At 38.2% G+C, this 13,047-nt stretch overlaps 1 protein-coding gene across 1 annotated transcript in view; it reads right to left on the bottom strand.

Moving 5' to 3' along the window:
* Positions 1–1,275: 1,275 nt before the first annotated feature.
* Positions 1,276–13,047, bottom strand: part of ROS1 (ROS proto-oncogene 1, receptor tyrosine kinase) — a 72,026-nt gene continuing 60,254 nt past the window's right edge. Inside the window, exons 43-44 of the mRNA XM_030447554.1 lie at positions 11,297–11,460; positions 1,276–1,436 (exon numbers count right to left, since the gene is read on the bottom strand). Of these exons, the coding sequence (XP_030303414.1) occupies positions 1,276–1,436; positions 11,297–11,460 (325 nt within the window). The remainder of the gene's footprint in view (positions 1,437–11,296; positions 11,461–13,047) is intronic.

Here is a 13,047-nt window from a genome sequence, read left to right as displayed (position 1 = left end):
TTAAATGGAAGGAATGGCTGTGCAATCAATCAAGCAGCACTTGAAGAGGAAGGAAACATTATATAGTGTTTATTTATTTATCCATGAGTAGTGACTCATGGTCTGGTGAGCATAGCTTAGGTGAAAAAAAAGATGTGCTGCAATTGTCATTAGGAAATCTGGCTTGTACACTAATTTGTAGATGAAGCAAAAATATTTCTATAATTATATACTGTTTGAATGGGCTTTCTCAGGGACTTTGAAGGATCCTAAATCAAAAGCTGTCAACTTCTATTTTGTTTGAATAAAACAGTCAAAACCCACATTTCTTGTTCATTTGTGCTGGAAAACTTTTAAGCTTTATCTCAGTGGAGCTACATCTAAAAACATGTATACATTCTGACACCAGATAGCAGTTTTACTATTCTTCCATGTCCCTCATTATCAAATATTTCCCTTAAATCAGAGCTTCCTGACATATCTCCTGACAAACCCTACATAATTTGCAAACTGCTATTCATGATGAAATGTTTAAAAAAACTTATTGCTGTCTTTTATTCAGCAGTGATTTTATGTCATTATAATATATACTTTGACTTGATCTCCAGATACATCAAGGAAAAGTATTTCCCTTCACCCAATATGATAAAAAACACGTGAGGATGTTTAAAACAGGAAAGGGAAAGTAAGAAAACAGGACTATCTAGATTCCCAGATCAATTGCTGTGCAGTTTAATATTCAAGATGACTGCAAGCATTTGCTTCAATTGAATAGTGAAATAGAACATCTCCAGCAGTGGACAGCCCAGTCACCCTTCTTCAACTGTTTTCTTATTTAGAATTCATAAAAATACAAAAATTATTTATCTTAGTTTTTTCTGAAGCTGCTTTTCAGCTGTTGGTTTGGATTTTTTCATGAGCAACTTGGTCACTTTTTTGAAACAGCATACCAGTACTTCCTTTTTGAAAGGACTGCCTATTTCTGAGACAAATACGATTACATAAATTTAATCAACACCACAATAAAATCACTTGCTATGTGATTACATCTTTTATTCCCCTAAACTATCTCTTGTGAAATACCCAAATCATAATATGTAGAAAATCAGAAGGCACCTAATTGTTGTGTTACTCTGCTACACATCATTCAGTATCTTATGATATTTTTGGTAGTTTTAGCATTTTAGAGAGTTGTTGGTTTTTTAAGGCATCTTTGTAAGTACGACGATGAGCAGAATATTTTCCTTGGCTTATGTCTTCTTTGATGGAGCTTTTTCTCTTCTTTCTTTATTTCTTTCAAACAGAGGGAAACAGACTAAATTCAGCAGAACTGATGCTGCTTTGATCTTGATTGCCATCTTTGACTAATACCAAATAATTCAAACCCTCTTGATTCCTTGTTTCCATTAGCGTAGCTGGAAGAGTACTGTCAGAATCAGCACATGGAACTTCATTATCTGCATGAAAAAAAAAAAAAAGTAGTGGTATAAGTATAAGTACATGTAGTATAAGAAAGCAAACATAATCAAACAGCAGTTGGAACATGATGGTCTAGTAACCACATAAGGAGTGACTGATGATTCAAATTTATTTTCGGCTATTGCTTGTGTGGATTATAGCTTTAAGGAAATCACTTAAAGCAGGTTGGTCATCACCATCCACCCCTGCACAGGCATCTTATGAAAACATTACTTGCTTCTTTTGGTAAGTAAAGATTGCCTGCTTATAGCCAAAGTGATTTTAATCTGTACTTTTGTGTAACCCTGCTAACAATACTTTTTGAAGAGTCCCATAACATAGGCTTTTTTCTACCTACTCAACTGTTATATACTGTCTCTCTGGAGGACATATAACTGTTTTCTAAAGTTTGAACCTGGAAATCCAGTGCTTTTTTCCCCCACCAAAAACCTATCTATTTTCCCCAATTTCATACTGTTTAATATATTACAAAATTTTAATGCAACTATTATTGACCAAAGGCTCAAGTTATAATTGTTTTTTACTTGTTTTTTTATTTTTTTTACATGTAGTTCTTGTATTACACTCTCCCCTTATTTTGAAGCACTTGATATTCAGAGTTTTCTGTCCAAAAGAATCCAAACATTGTGCTGTTGCACCAACAACACATAATTTATTGTGTCACTATAAAGTCAGGTATAAAGTCAGAAGTGTGTTATGCATGCTGCAGTCCACTAGCAATGATTATCGGGAGAAAACTGAGGGGGAAATTTGATTTTTAGAAACCTGTTAGCAAGATGGGGACTGGGATATGGAGCAAACAGAGGTTGCATACCACAGTGGCCGACGGCTATGAAAAATCATTTGATACTCACTTTGTCAGTTCAGGACTATTATGGCAATATTCAGTAATTCAATCCCGACCAAACCTTTACCAACCAATACAGCTCTTTTTTATATTTCTTTTTTGCTTAATAAAATTTTAATGAGAAGCCTTAGGGGCAAGTTGCTTTGGAAAACACTGGGAAATGCTGAGGGCATGTTTGCAGCAAACTCTTAAGAGATAAACCCTAAAATAAGGATCCAAGTGAAACTGGGTATTTACAGACCAGACACATGCCGGCTGACCTGCCTAAGTATAGAACACTAGGGGAGCATTCAGATTTGTTTCCTGTATAAGTATTTGGAACCGATGAGGTGATGTTTACACAAATGTGAGTATGAGGTCACTGAGATATTTTTATCAGATATATAGATACATTACTAATTCTTTCTCCAACAGGTCTGGAGAACTACAGAATATATAAAATACTATAATCCTTTCTCAGCCGATGCCCTGCTGCATTTCTCATTACAGAGGAAAGGAACTAATCAAACACCTTGCTTTGGTTTTACTTCTTGAGATCTGGAGACAAAATAAATATGAAAGGCTATTTTTGCAGAATATTCTTACCTTATCCAAAAGCAGAGAAATAATATAATGTTGGTGTCCTCTCACCTATGATGTGACACATGTAAGCTACATTGCCACTTTCACAATGAGATTTTTTACTGCAAGTTCTCTTTCCTTCATTGTTGTGTCATCTCCTAGTGCAGTGTTTGGCACCTATGAAAGTTTAGCACCATTCTGACAGACAAGCCAAAAAAGCTATGCAAAGATCTCAAGTTATATAGTACAATGCTTGCCTCTCATTTAAGTCATAAAAGCAAGCAAATAATTTTTGCTCACTTAGTTATATGGATGGATGGATGGAGATATAAGATACTTAAAATGAGCAACTGAGAGGAAAAGAAAATTATATGTTGTGAAATTCCTGAAGAAATGTGAGAGATAGATGCACCACCAGCACTCTGGGAAGCCAATGCAGAGAATTCTGAATATTTTTTTAAAGTCTTTTCCAAAAAATGTTGAGTTTTAAGGAAGCCAGAGAGAAGCCGGAGTGGGGAGACACACCAGTATATTCATGAGATATCATTCTTTTCTTTTCAGTTTTAACATTGCTAAAATTAGTTGATTGATATATAGTCATGCTGGGTTATACGTGAGTAAATGCAAGATAAACCATGTGATATGATCCCCTCAGATTTCACAAGCAAAGCCTGGCTGAGTCAACAAAATGCTCTGAGAGAAGGCGTCCAAAGAACACCTTCATGGTAGCTGAAGTCGTGCTGAATAGACAACAGCAAACGCTTAAATCCTGAGGGCTTGTCTACACTGTGGACTGTTGTGTAGTGTAGAGTTACCCATGTTCACTTTGAACAGCTTACCTCAGAACATGAAGCAGGTTAGCTCTGACAGTCCAGAGCTTTGTAGAGACTGAGAAGTACCCTACTGAGAAGCAGGTTCCCACTGAATTAATTATATATTCTCTTTAGTTCTTTTAGGAACTAAAACGTCATGTTCACAGATACCTGTGTCAGGTCCTAACTGCGTGTAGCTTTCACCTTGCTGGGCACTTTTCCTAGTAGTGTGCTTAAAGCCTGACCTCTGAGCCAAACTGCAGATAAATTAATTACAAAGCTTCTCTCCAGGGTTAGGCAGAAAATTACTCTAGACTCCTCAATCAATTGACACAAGAAACTGTGATCCCCTGACTCGCACTAATGAGGAATGGAGTTTGCTTGCACGGCCTCCTCTGAGGACACCAGTCCTAACCTGATAAAATCTCAGCATCTCTGTCAGCTGCTTCCTGCTGCAGGACAGCCATGGTGCCAAACTGGGTCATGTATCCTGCCTTGCAATTGCAGTGTCTTCCCTTGCCTGCTCTGTAGGCTGCATGGGCTTGCAACATGTTTGGAAGTCTTGCCTGGAAGGGTGCAAATTTTTATGATGTCTTGATAAGTAGATGGCTTTTTTTGGTTGTTTAAGTTCAGAGGGTGACAACATATAAGAAGAAGAAAAAAAGTCATGAGAAAAGCTGATTGGTAGAGACTGAACAAACTGATCTAGAGATACAGATCTTCTATTACAGTTGTTTCAGGGCCAGATTCTCAGCCCCCGCAAATTAACAAAGCTCCATAGAAACCAGTGGGATGCCACTGATTTACACCAGCTAAGTATCCAGCTTGAGACATTACTAATTCTGGGTAACATGATCCTATACGATGCTTAGCACCTTCAATATGGTAAGGTATTTAGAAGTGGAGCCACGTTTTCTTTTCCCCACAAACATCCTCTTGCTTTTCTCACGCCTACTCTGCCCTTTGTCCCTGCCACACAATGTATGTGGTAGCAAACAAGAGGCTGGCAGACTTACTGATGTGGCTGAAAGATGTGTCCCACAGTGAACACATTCAAAAGAAGCACTTGGTCACCTATTTTTGCAGAGGGTGAAAAAGCTGGCTATTGAGCTCTGACTTCTCTACCTCAGTTATGTTGGTTAGCTCAAGGAGACAGTTCCTGGGCAAGTAGTATTTTCCTAATACCTGCTGGCCACCTGAAACTGAAGGTGCTGTGTTTCAGTTTCTGCATGTTGCCAGTAAGAATAAAAATAGAACAAATATACACCCGTTTTAATACTCCACTCTGTATTATATATCAGTGGAGACATATCTGTGTTTCCTGTCTAATGAAGCATATGATCTTGCATGGTTTGAGGATGACTCACCAAGCTTTGCTATTCTGTCAGACAGCAAAGGTGCTAAAAGTGAGAATTTTGCTCATCTTGCATTTCCACTGCCCTAAACTGCATGAAGTGTTGACTGTCTGTTTTTCTTCTTATTTTGATACATTTTTCAGAGACTGGTGGGCTAAAACCTCTGTGTGCAAGAAGGTCTTTTGGGAAATACAGATATAATTGTATATTATCTTGTTTATTATCATTTAATAAGAGCACCAAAATGAGCTCAATTTCACATTTGCTGCTATACAATGCATTGGTATAAATAGGAAAGTACCTCCCTTCTCCAGGTCACCACACAGGTTTCATTTTAATAAGTTTTAATCACACAGTGATTGAAACCCAGTTTAAGCTCCTTGCCTAGTCTGCCTTTCCACTCAATGGAGAGAGAAAGCAGGGATGAATCCCTTTGTGGACACGCTTATTTTACACCCCTACTTTTACATACTGACATCCACAGAAAGTGTCTACAGCTCTCTGGTGACTGTCAAACAGCCTAGAGAGCCAGCACAAATGCAGTCCCTTGTTTGAATTGCTTATATCATATATAGAGTTTCTTATATGGGTAATATACACTTATACTACACAAATGTCAGCTCTCATATCATCTGATTTATTTTTTTTTTCCCCTCAGCTTAATATTAGCTTGACTTTCCTTGCAGTATCATGTGGCTCATGTACACTCTCTGGAATCAGACAGCATTTGTCTAGGGGACAAATAAGAAATGATCATGCCACCAAGTCCCTCTTTTCCTGCAGCTTTGTAACCACTCACTGTTTTGGGAGAGGTCTTTTCTCTGACCTCAGCTGGCTTTGGGTCAGCCACTCACTAAGCTAAGTGAGGAAGAGGATTACTGAATTTCAGAAAAGTACAAAGGAGACTAGATACAAGGTTTTAAAAATGTCTCTTATCAACACATCTGCTGTAGAGCAGCTTCCGTTTGTCCAAGTGATTACTTTAAGTTCAGAGAGGTGTGCAGAACAGTTTCTAAAAGAAAGGCAGCTGATTTTAGGAAAATAAAGTGATGACTTACACAGAGAACAGCAGACCAGCTCTCTCAACCAGCAGAGAGAGCAGGCATATAAGAAAGAGTGAAATCACTGATTCCAGATTTTTTATAAAATGCCTTCAGTACCAACTTTTGCATTGAGATTAAAAAATTATCGAGAATAATTTATAATTTTTAGCAAGTACCTTAGTTGCTGAAAAAAGTACATGAAGCTGAGCCAGTGGCTTTAGGAAGAAAAGCAAAAAAAGGGAACATTACAAAATTCTAAATGTTCTATCTACCCAAAGTTTTCAAGCAATGTGTTTAGCAATTTAAAAAACAAAAAAAGAATCAAACAAAACACCAAAAGCAAAACCAAAACAAAACACAAAAAAAATCCCCCCCCAAAATAAAAAAAACCCTGAACCTCAAAAAAACCCAAGAAACCCACAACATGGTTTTGCAGTCAAATGTGTTTAATTTTAGTCTTTTGGTCTCGACTTCCTTGGGCTCCCTCTAACTACCCTGTATCTCTTCTCACCAAAGAAACCACTTCTAGCAGTAAGAGCGTGATGCTGTGACACAGCTTCTGAGCAGTTAAATGTTTTTTTTTCCTTATAGGTCCAGAAGGTATTGTGGGGAGCAGCACTGATAATAATAGTCATCCTGGGTCATAAAGGCAAGGAGCCACTCCAGCTGCTTAATGCCCAGTTGTCTGATGTAGGCAAAGATGTTTGCCAAAACAAACAGGTGTTTCCATCCATAACATTTGGGACTCAAAAAAAAAATATAGTACTGTCTTGTATGTACAAATGTAAAAAGTTATGTCTGAAAATAGCTGGACTGGTTATTTTTACAGCAATGCAGGGGCATCCTGTTAGTGTTCTGATTCATAACATTTCATTTGCCCGTCTTGAAACTGGGGAAGAACAGCCTGGATTTTAGCAAAGAATGGGAACTCTGGAGACAGGGCCTCTGCTGAATGATTTCCTACTCTATTCAAAACCCACTGGTGTCTCAACCCTCTAGCTGGATAGCTCTTCCCTCATTCAAAAAATATAAATGATACTTAATGCCTGTGATTAATGTTCCAGGAAAGGCCATAAGAGAGCAAGAAGGAAAAACTCTAAATTGGTAGACCTGTTCCTTACACTGTTTGCTTCCCTGACTTCCAAAGCAGCAGTGCCAGGAGCTGCTGGTATTGCTCAGACATATTTATTGCCACTTGATGCCTTTAGAAGGGTAACTCTTGCAATTACAAAGCTGGTGTCCTTTTTGCCATCCCCACACGACCCTGTTAGCGTGCTGTCCAGACCACTAACATACTGTCTGGATTAGGTCACCCGTACTTGCAATTTGTGTGTCACACTGCACCAGATTTAATATTGTTGAGAAAATCTAAGGTTTTCCAGCTCTCCCACTTATGAAACAGCACCAGCAGCATGTAAGGACCTGCTCAAGTTGTGGCTATCTACAAGTAGGTAAGGCTGAACAAAATTTGGAAGATATATGATCCCATGTAAAGCTAAGTATCATAGTTATTTTGAGGCCTGTTGTTTCCCTTTGCTTGACATTTGGCTCTTTCTTTTGGAACCAAGTCTCCTGGTGAGAGCAAGCATTTCTTGGCAGCAGGCTCATGGCAGGAGTTTCATTACACACAAAGGCCAATGACCACATAACATTTTTGGAAAATGTTGTCTAGGACAACCCATCCTGGAACAGTCTTTTAATTTATTTGTTTTGGCTGTCATCTTTCTACTGCTTCTACAAACACAAGAAGCACTTCACTTTGTCCTCTCTAAAAATTAAGGCAAATTTTAAAAAATCACTTATTAATAGGTGTTTTACAAGTCACAGACTGAGACATGTTCCATACACTGATCTGTTCACAACAGGGTCATAACAGACCACACATTTTACTCTGGAAGCTCAGCTAGAACACAAATTTCTGATTCTTGCTTGAATTAAACACACTTTTGGAGCCAAAGTTTTACTGAACTCTGCTGCACAAGATTTACTTCACGGGCAAAAAAACTGATATGTTAATTTAAGGCTGGAGAGCTACAACTGTCTGACATGCATATGGCCCCAATCAGATAATCCAACAACATTAAAACAACACCAGGACTCTAGGCCTTCAGTTAAATATATAACAGAGTATTTTTAACAGGCTTATAAAGACTACTTGGGGAAAAAGGGAGATAACCTACAGGTGAACTATCAATATAGAAAGAAATAAGTAGGTGCCTTATAGAGACATGTAAGGAACTTATCATGTGTTTAGTCTCATAAAATACTTTCAAATGAGAGGGTGATATGTAGATGAATATAATACAAGATATACTCTTTCCTGACGGGAATTCCCTGTATGAAAATCACCAAATGATCCTGAGAAAGGTAGAGTTAAGGGGGAATTCTGAGAACTGAATCATTAAAACATTGCACAGAAAAGCATGAAAACTGTTGCCTTGTCTTCATATCCCAAGGCAGACCAAGCAGTGGTTCTGTGGCAACAACAGCTGGGCAGAGACTCTGGAAAGGGAAGAATGGGGAAAAGCCACAAGAAGGAACAGGGCAGCTGGTGGGGAAAGTGGCAAGACTCAAGTAGAGAGGGTGCTGAGAAAAACAGGCTGGCCCTGAGACCTGTTATGAAATCTTTGCCTTGCCAATCACAGTGGACCAGATTTTACCAAGGAGGTCAAAAACAGGCTTAATGAATTCTGATTTAAGAAGTGACCACTGCCAACAGGTTTTCTGAATATAACATACATTATGGAGTGCCACTATTAGTAAGACTAGAAGTCCATTATACAACATTTTCTGTAGCAAACTGTTGGGTTTTTTTAATTTTTGTCCATTCAAACTTCATGGAAGCCTCAATCCATATTTTTGTTTTCAATACTTGTCCCTTTCTAAGAACACTACTTTTGTCCCTAGCCAGCAAATAAAGCAATGTTTTTTTCTCTGCAAGCTTGGGTGTGTGTCAGAACTTGAAATTTTGCAAAATATTCTTTTTATGTTCAAAATACATGTTTGTCATACCAGTGAAAGTAATTACTTGCCTAGATTAAGGAAGTTAAGAGCAGTGGAACTATCATATATAGCTTGCACATTGTAAGCAGTGACTTACACTGAAAGTAAAATTGTTTCATGCTACATCTGTGCCAGGCCTGATCCACCAAGAGGATGAAAACTTATATTCTAGTTTCTTCACCCATCTCCAAGCAGCAGAAGGACAGGTCTGCATTTAAAAGTTTCAGCCTTGCTAAAGATTTTAACAGGTACTGATGTTATGCCACTAGAATTTCCTAACTCCCTTAGTTTTAATGTCTCTGTTGCTTGTGGAGTCGGGATGCAAACCAAAGGTGTTTCAGCTAGGAAATCACACTAGGAGTAGATGCAAGCAGTCAGATCAATACATCCCTTTGCTCAGTGGATGTGGCATTCCTGTAGCCATCTGACAATTAAACATCTGGTCAAAGATGCTATATCCAAGTCAAATGCAGCAAGTGATCCAGAGTCCAGCCATCATCAGTAGAAAGGTAAAAGTTGGCCCTTCATGCTATGATACCTGCTTAAAACATAGGAACTGTCACTCTCTACTCTGACAGGGGGGGTTGGACTAGATGATCTTTCGAGGTCGCTTCCAACCCATAAATTTCTATGATTCCATCATTCTGAAGATGTGTTTCCACTCCTGACTACTGAAATCTCTAGAAGAATATCTGCCTCAGATGAGACTCATAGCTTCTAGGCAGATGCATTTAAGTGAGATAAAGTCTATCCAACCTGTAAGGCTTACTAGCTTGGGCATACTGCCTAATTAATTGGCTGTACTCCTTTCCTGACTTAATACCAGGTTTAAATTTGTGCCAGATTAAGTATCTCTTTCCTGAACTCCGCTATTCAAAGCAAAAATGCCCTTAATAAATTGAAATTCATAAAGATAAACTACCTGACAAATATTAGCAAAAAATCAAATAGATTATCATTAACTGAGCATTGAACAAAACCAATGAAGTGAATACAGATAGAATCCTGTAGAAAAAAAGACTGTGTAGTGCTGTAGTTGAGTGTTGTGTCATTTCTGGAATGCATTATCAAGTTTTTTAGGAAATCATAAATACTGATTAATCAAAACAGTTTATGAAGAAGGATGAGTTCCTAGTGCAGCAATATTTTGTGAAGAAGAACGAAAAAAAAAAAAAAAAAAAAGAAAAACACAAAACCAAAACATAGCTTTTAGATATTTTAGGGAAAAAGGAGGTTTTTCTTTTTTAAGAACAGAAATATTTTTCATTAGAAAACCATAGAATGCAAAGAGGTTAAATAAATAAGAACAAACAAACACACAAACAAATAAATAAAAAAGCAAATCGAAATAGAAGTGAAATATTTCAACTGATCAAAACTTTCTATTCACATTCTCAGAATACATGTTTTTCCTAAGACTTCACTTTTCTCAGGAACTACTACAGGATGTAAAAAGCACCTTCTTCTGGCCCAGTCAGGATGTTAATTTTAAGTTTAGATTATTTGACAACTTCGAATTTAGCATGACCTGTTTTTTCTAATTCCTGTTATTTCCACCTTCATAATGTTCCTTATAATCTGGTTTTGTTGTGTTCCATGTCTTAGGTTTATCTTTCCTAATATCACCTACTTTTATGCATGGTGTGTAGAGAACAGGAATGATATGGCTGGAGCTATCACAGTTTGGGTTGGTATAAGTGCTGTCTTACTTTTAGGTACCTAATTTATGTCTTACTTTCAGGCAGCCACTGAATCTTAGTACTCCGACAGAAAGTGTTGAACTGCCATGTTTAGCTGATGGAGAGAGAGTAAATGCCTTTGAAACTAGGACAGGTTTCCACCCAGAAGCCTTCTAAAGCTCTCCTGGATGTACATGGGGAGCAAAGTTAAGCATTTACTTCAGTGGAAAATGGTCATGAAGCATCAAAAATTTAGATGCAATCTGCATGACTGTAAGGCAGGCTCAGTTGCATCCTCACTGGGGTCTTTTTGCTTGGTAATCTTATATGTGCTTCACCCAATGCACCGTACTTAATGGCACATCAGGACTCTTCATAAGTCCATTATAAGAAAGGTTTTTCCCATTTCCAGCATTGTTCTTCCCATTTCAGAGGCAGAGAATTTGAGGCAGTGACAAATACAGTGGAAAGAACTGCTGTATCCCACTTTGCTCACAGGGAAGAGGCCATGGGGACAGCAGGTCTGGCCCACGCTCACCTTCAAAAGCTTGGTTGATGACTCCAGTTGCTGGCTCTTTTTCTGCAAAATGGTGGATGAAGGGCAGGGGGGAGTGTCTTATCTCTTGCAGTTTGTCCTGAATGTAAGAGAAAGTAGGCCTGTTGTGAGGTTCTTGGGCCCAGCATCTTGCCATTAAATTACATCTGGAGAAAGAATCATTAAAATGAAAACATTAAAGGCAATAGAATCAATCATCTTGACACTTGCCATTAAATTACCTGAGAAGCAAATCTGGCCAAGATTTTCAACTTCTGAAAGCTTTATATGTGGTACAAAAATTACCATTAGCTGCTGAGTAAAGAACAGCTCAGTTGTTAACAGCTCAGGATTAAAGCTCAGTTGTCAGGGATCCTCACTATGAATGCTTTTAATTTTTCAAAGATGGATATTTTTGAGATTGGGAGCAGCTATAACATAAGAAAAAAGCCCCCACATTTGCCATTAAAATCTTCTTTCACTGAAGTAGTCACCAATACTTTCTAAGAAATCAGAAAAGGGAGTAATTCTCTCACGGACACACACATAAAATTTAAAAAAAATGTCTATAAGTAGAAACAAACCTAAAGCTATCAGTTTGTTTAATCCTACTCATACTACCTTGAGTACCAGGGAAGTTCAAGGCACACCCTCCAGCAAAGAGGGGGTTAATTTAGACTTTTGTTCTACCTTCAGACCAAAACAAATAGTAAATTTTCCCTTCAAAGGTAAAAACGATGAGTTTCCTCCGGGTGCAGGGATCCTAGCCCACCTTGCACAATCCTATCTGTACCATTCAGTGGAAATCCCTTCCTCTTGTTTGTCTAAAGGATAGGGCTGATTTATATTGCTTGCTCAAGGTGAGTCCAGGCTACACAAACCCAAATCCTACAAAAGCCAGAGGGAGCCAGGCTGAAAATCAAAACACAGTCAGCACCTGGACATGTTAAGTGTTGGGAGTGAAGAGAGGTCTTGGAGTCTCAAAACCAGAGAACAGTGTTTGAGCAGCCAGTGAAAGGTCGGCTCAGGAAGCTGCTACTGGAATGCAGAGTATTCACCTCTAAGCCCTAAGTTCAAATCCTCCCATGACAAGCAGCCTCCCAGACCTGCTGCTATGTGACACCAGGAGTTACTGAGTTATGTGAAATGAATTGGCTTGCTCAGATCCTTCCTTATCCATCTTAAAAAGGAGATTGTCATCTTTCACCACAATTGGGTATTTTTGAAAACCCTTGGTGATGGAAGAAATCTCTTGACTTCTGATTTTTCAATTATATTTTTCATTAAAATATTGCCGTGGGGTGAGAAATGTGAGAAGAAAAATTGTTTCAGGACCACTTTTACCAACCTGTATCATGTAGCTGTAAAGCCTGACAGAGTGATTCTCTGTTTTCAAATCTTGAAAATCCATTTTGAGAATCTAAAAAGTAGTATTGACTTCATAATGCTCTGAATTACCACATCTGCTTACTTTCAGTTGTACTGTTTATTGATAACTCTGGGCATATAGATGGAAAAGTACTGAACAGGACTCAAAATGAGTCAAAATAACTGCAGTTTTCCTTCTGCTGCCAGTAAATTGTCTGCTACATTGAATCTGAAAGCCAGCTTTAGATGCTAGAAGCCAAACAATTTGCTATTTGATCATGCTGGTTGTTAGGATATCCAAGAAAAACCACAATATCTTTGGGTAATCTGTTCCACCATCTCAAAATCCTCATTGTAAGTAAGTGTCTTCCCTATATACAGTCTAA

This window comes from Calypte anna, chromosome 3 (assembly GCF_003957555.1).
Source record: "Calypte anna isolate BGI_N300 chromosome 3, bCalAnn1_v1.p, whole genome shotgun sequence".
Taxonomy (NCBI): Eukaryota; Metazoa; Chordata; class Aves; order Apodiformes; family Trochilidae; genus Calypte; species Calypte anna.
This window is presented reverse-complemented; position numbering and strand designations above follow the sequence as displayed.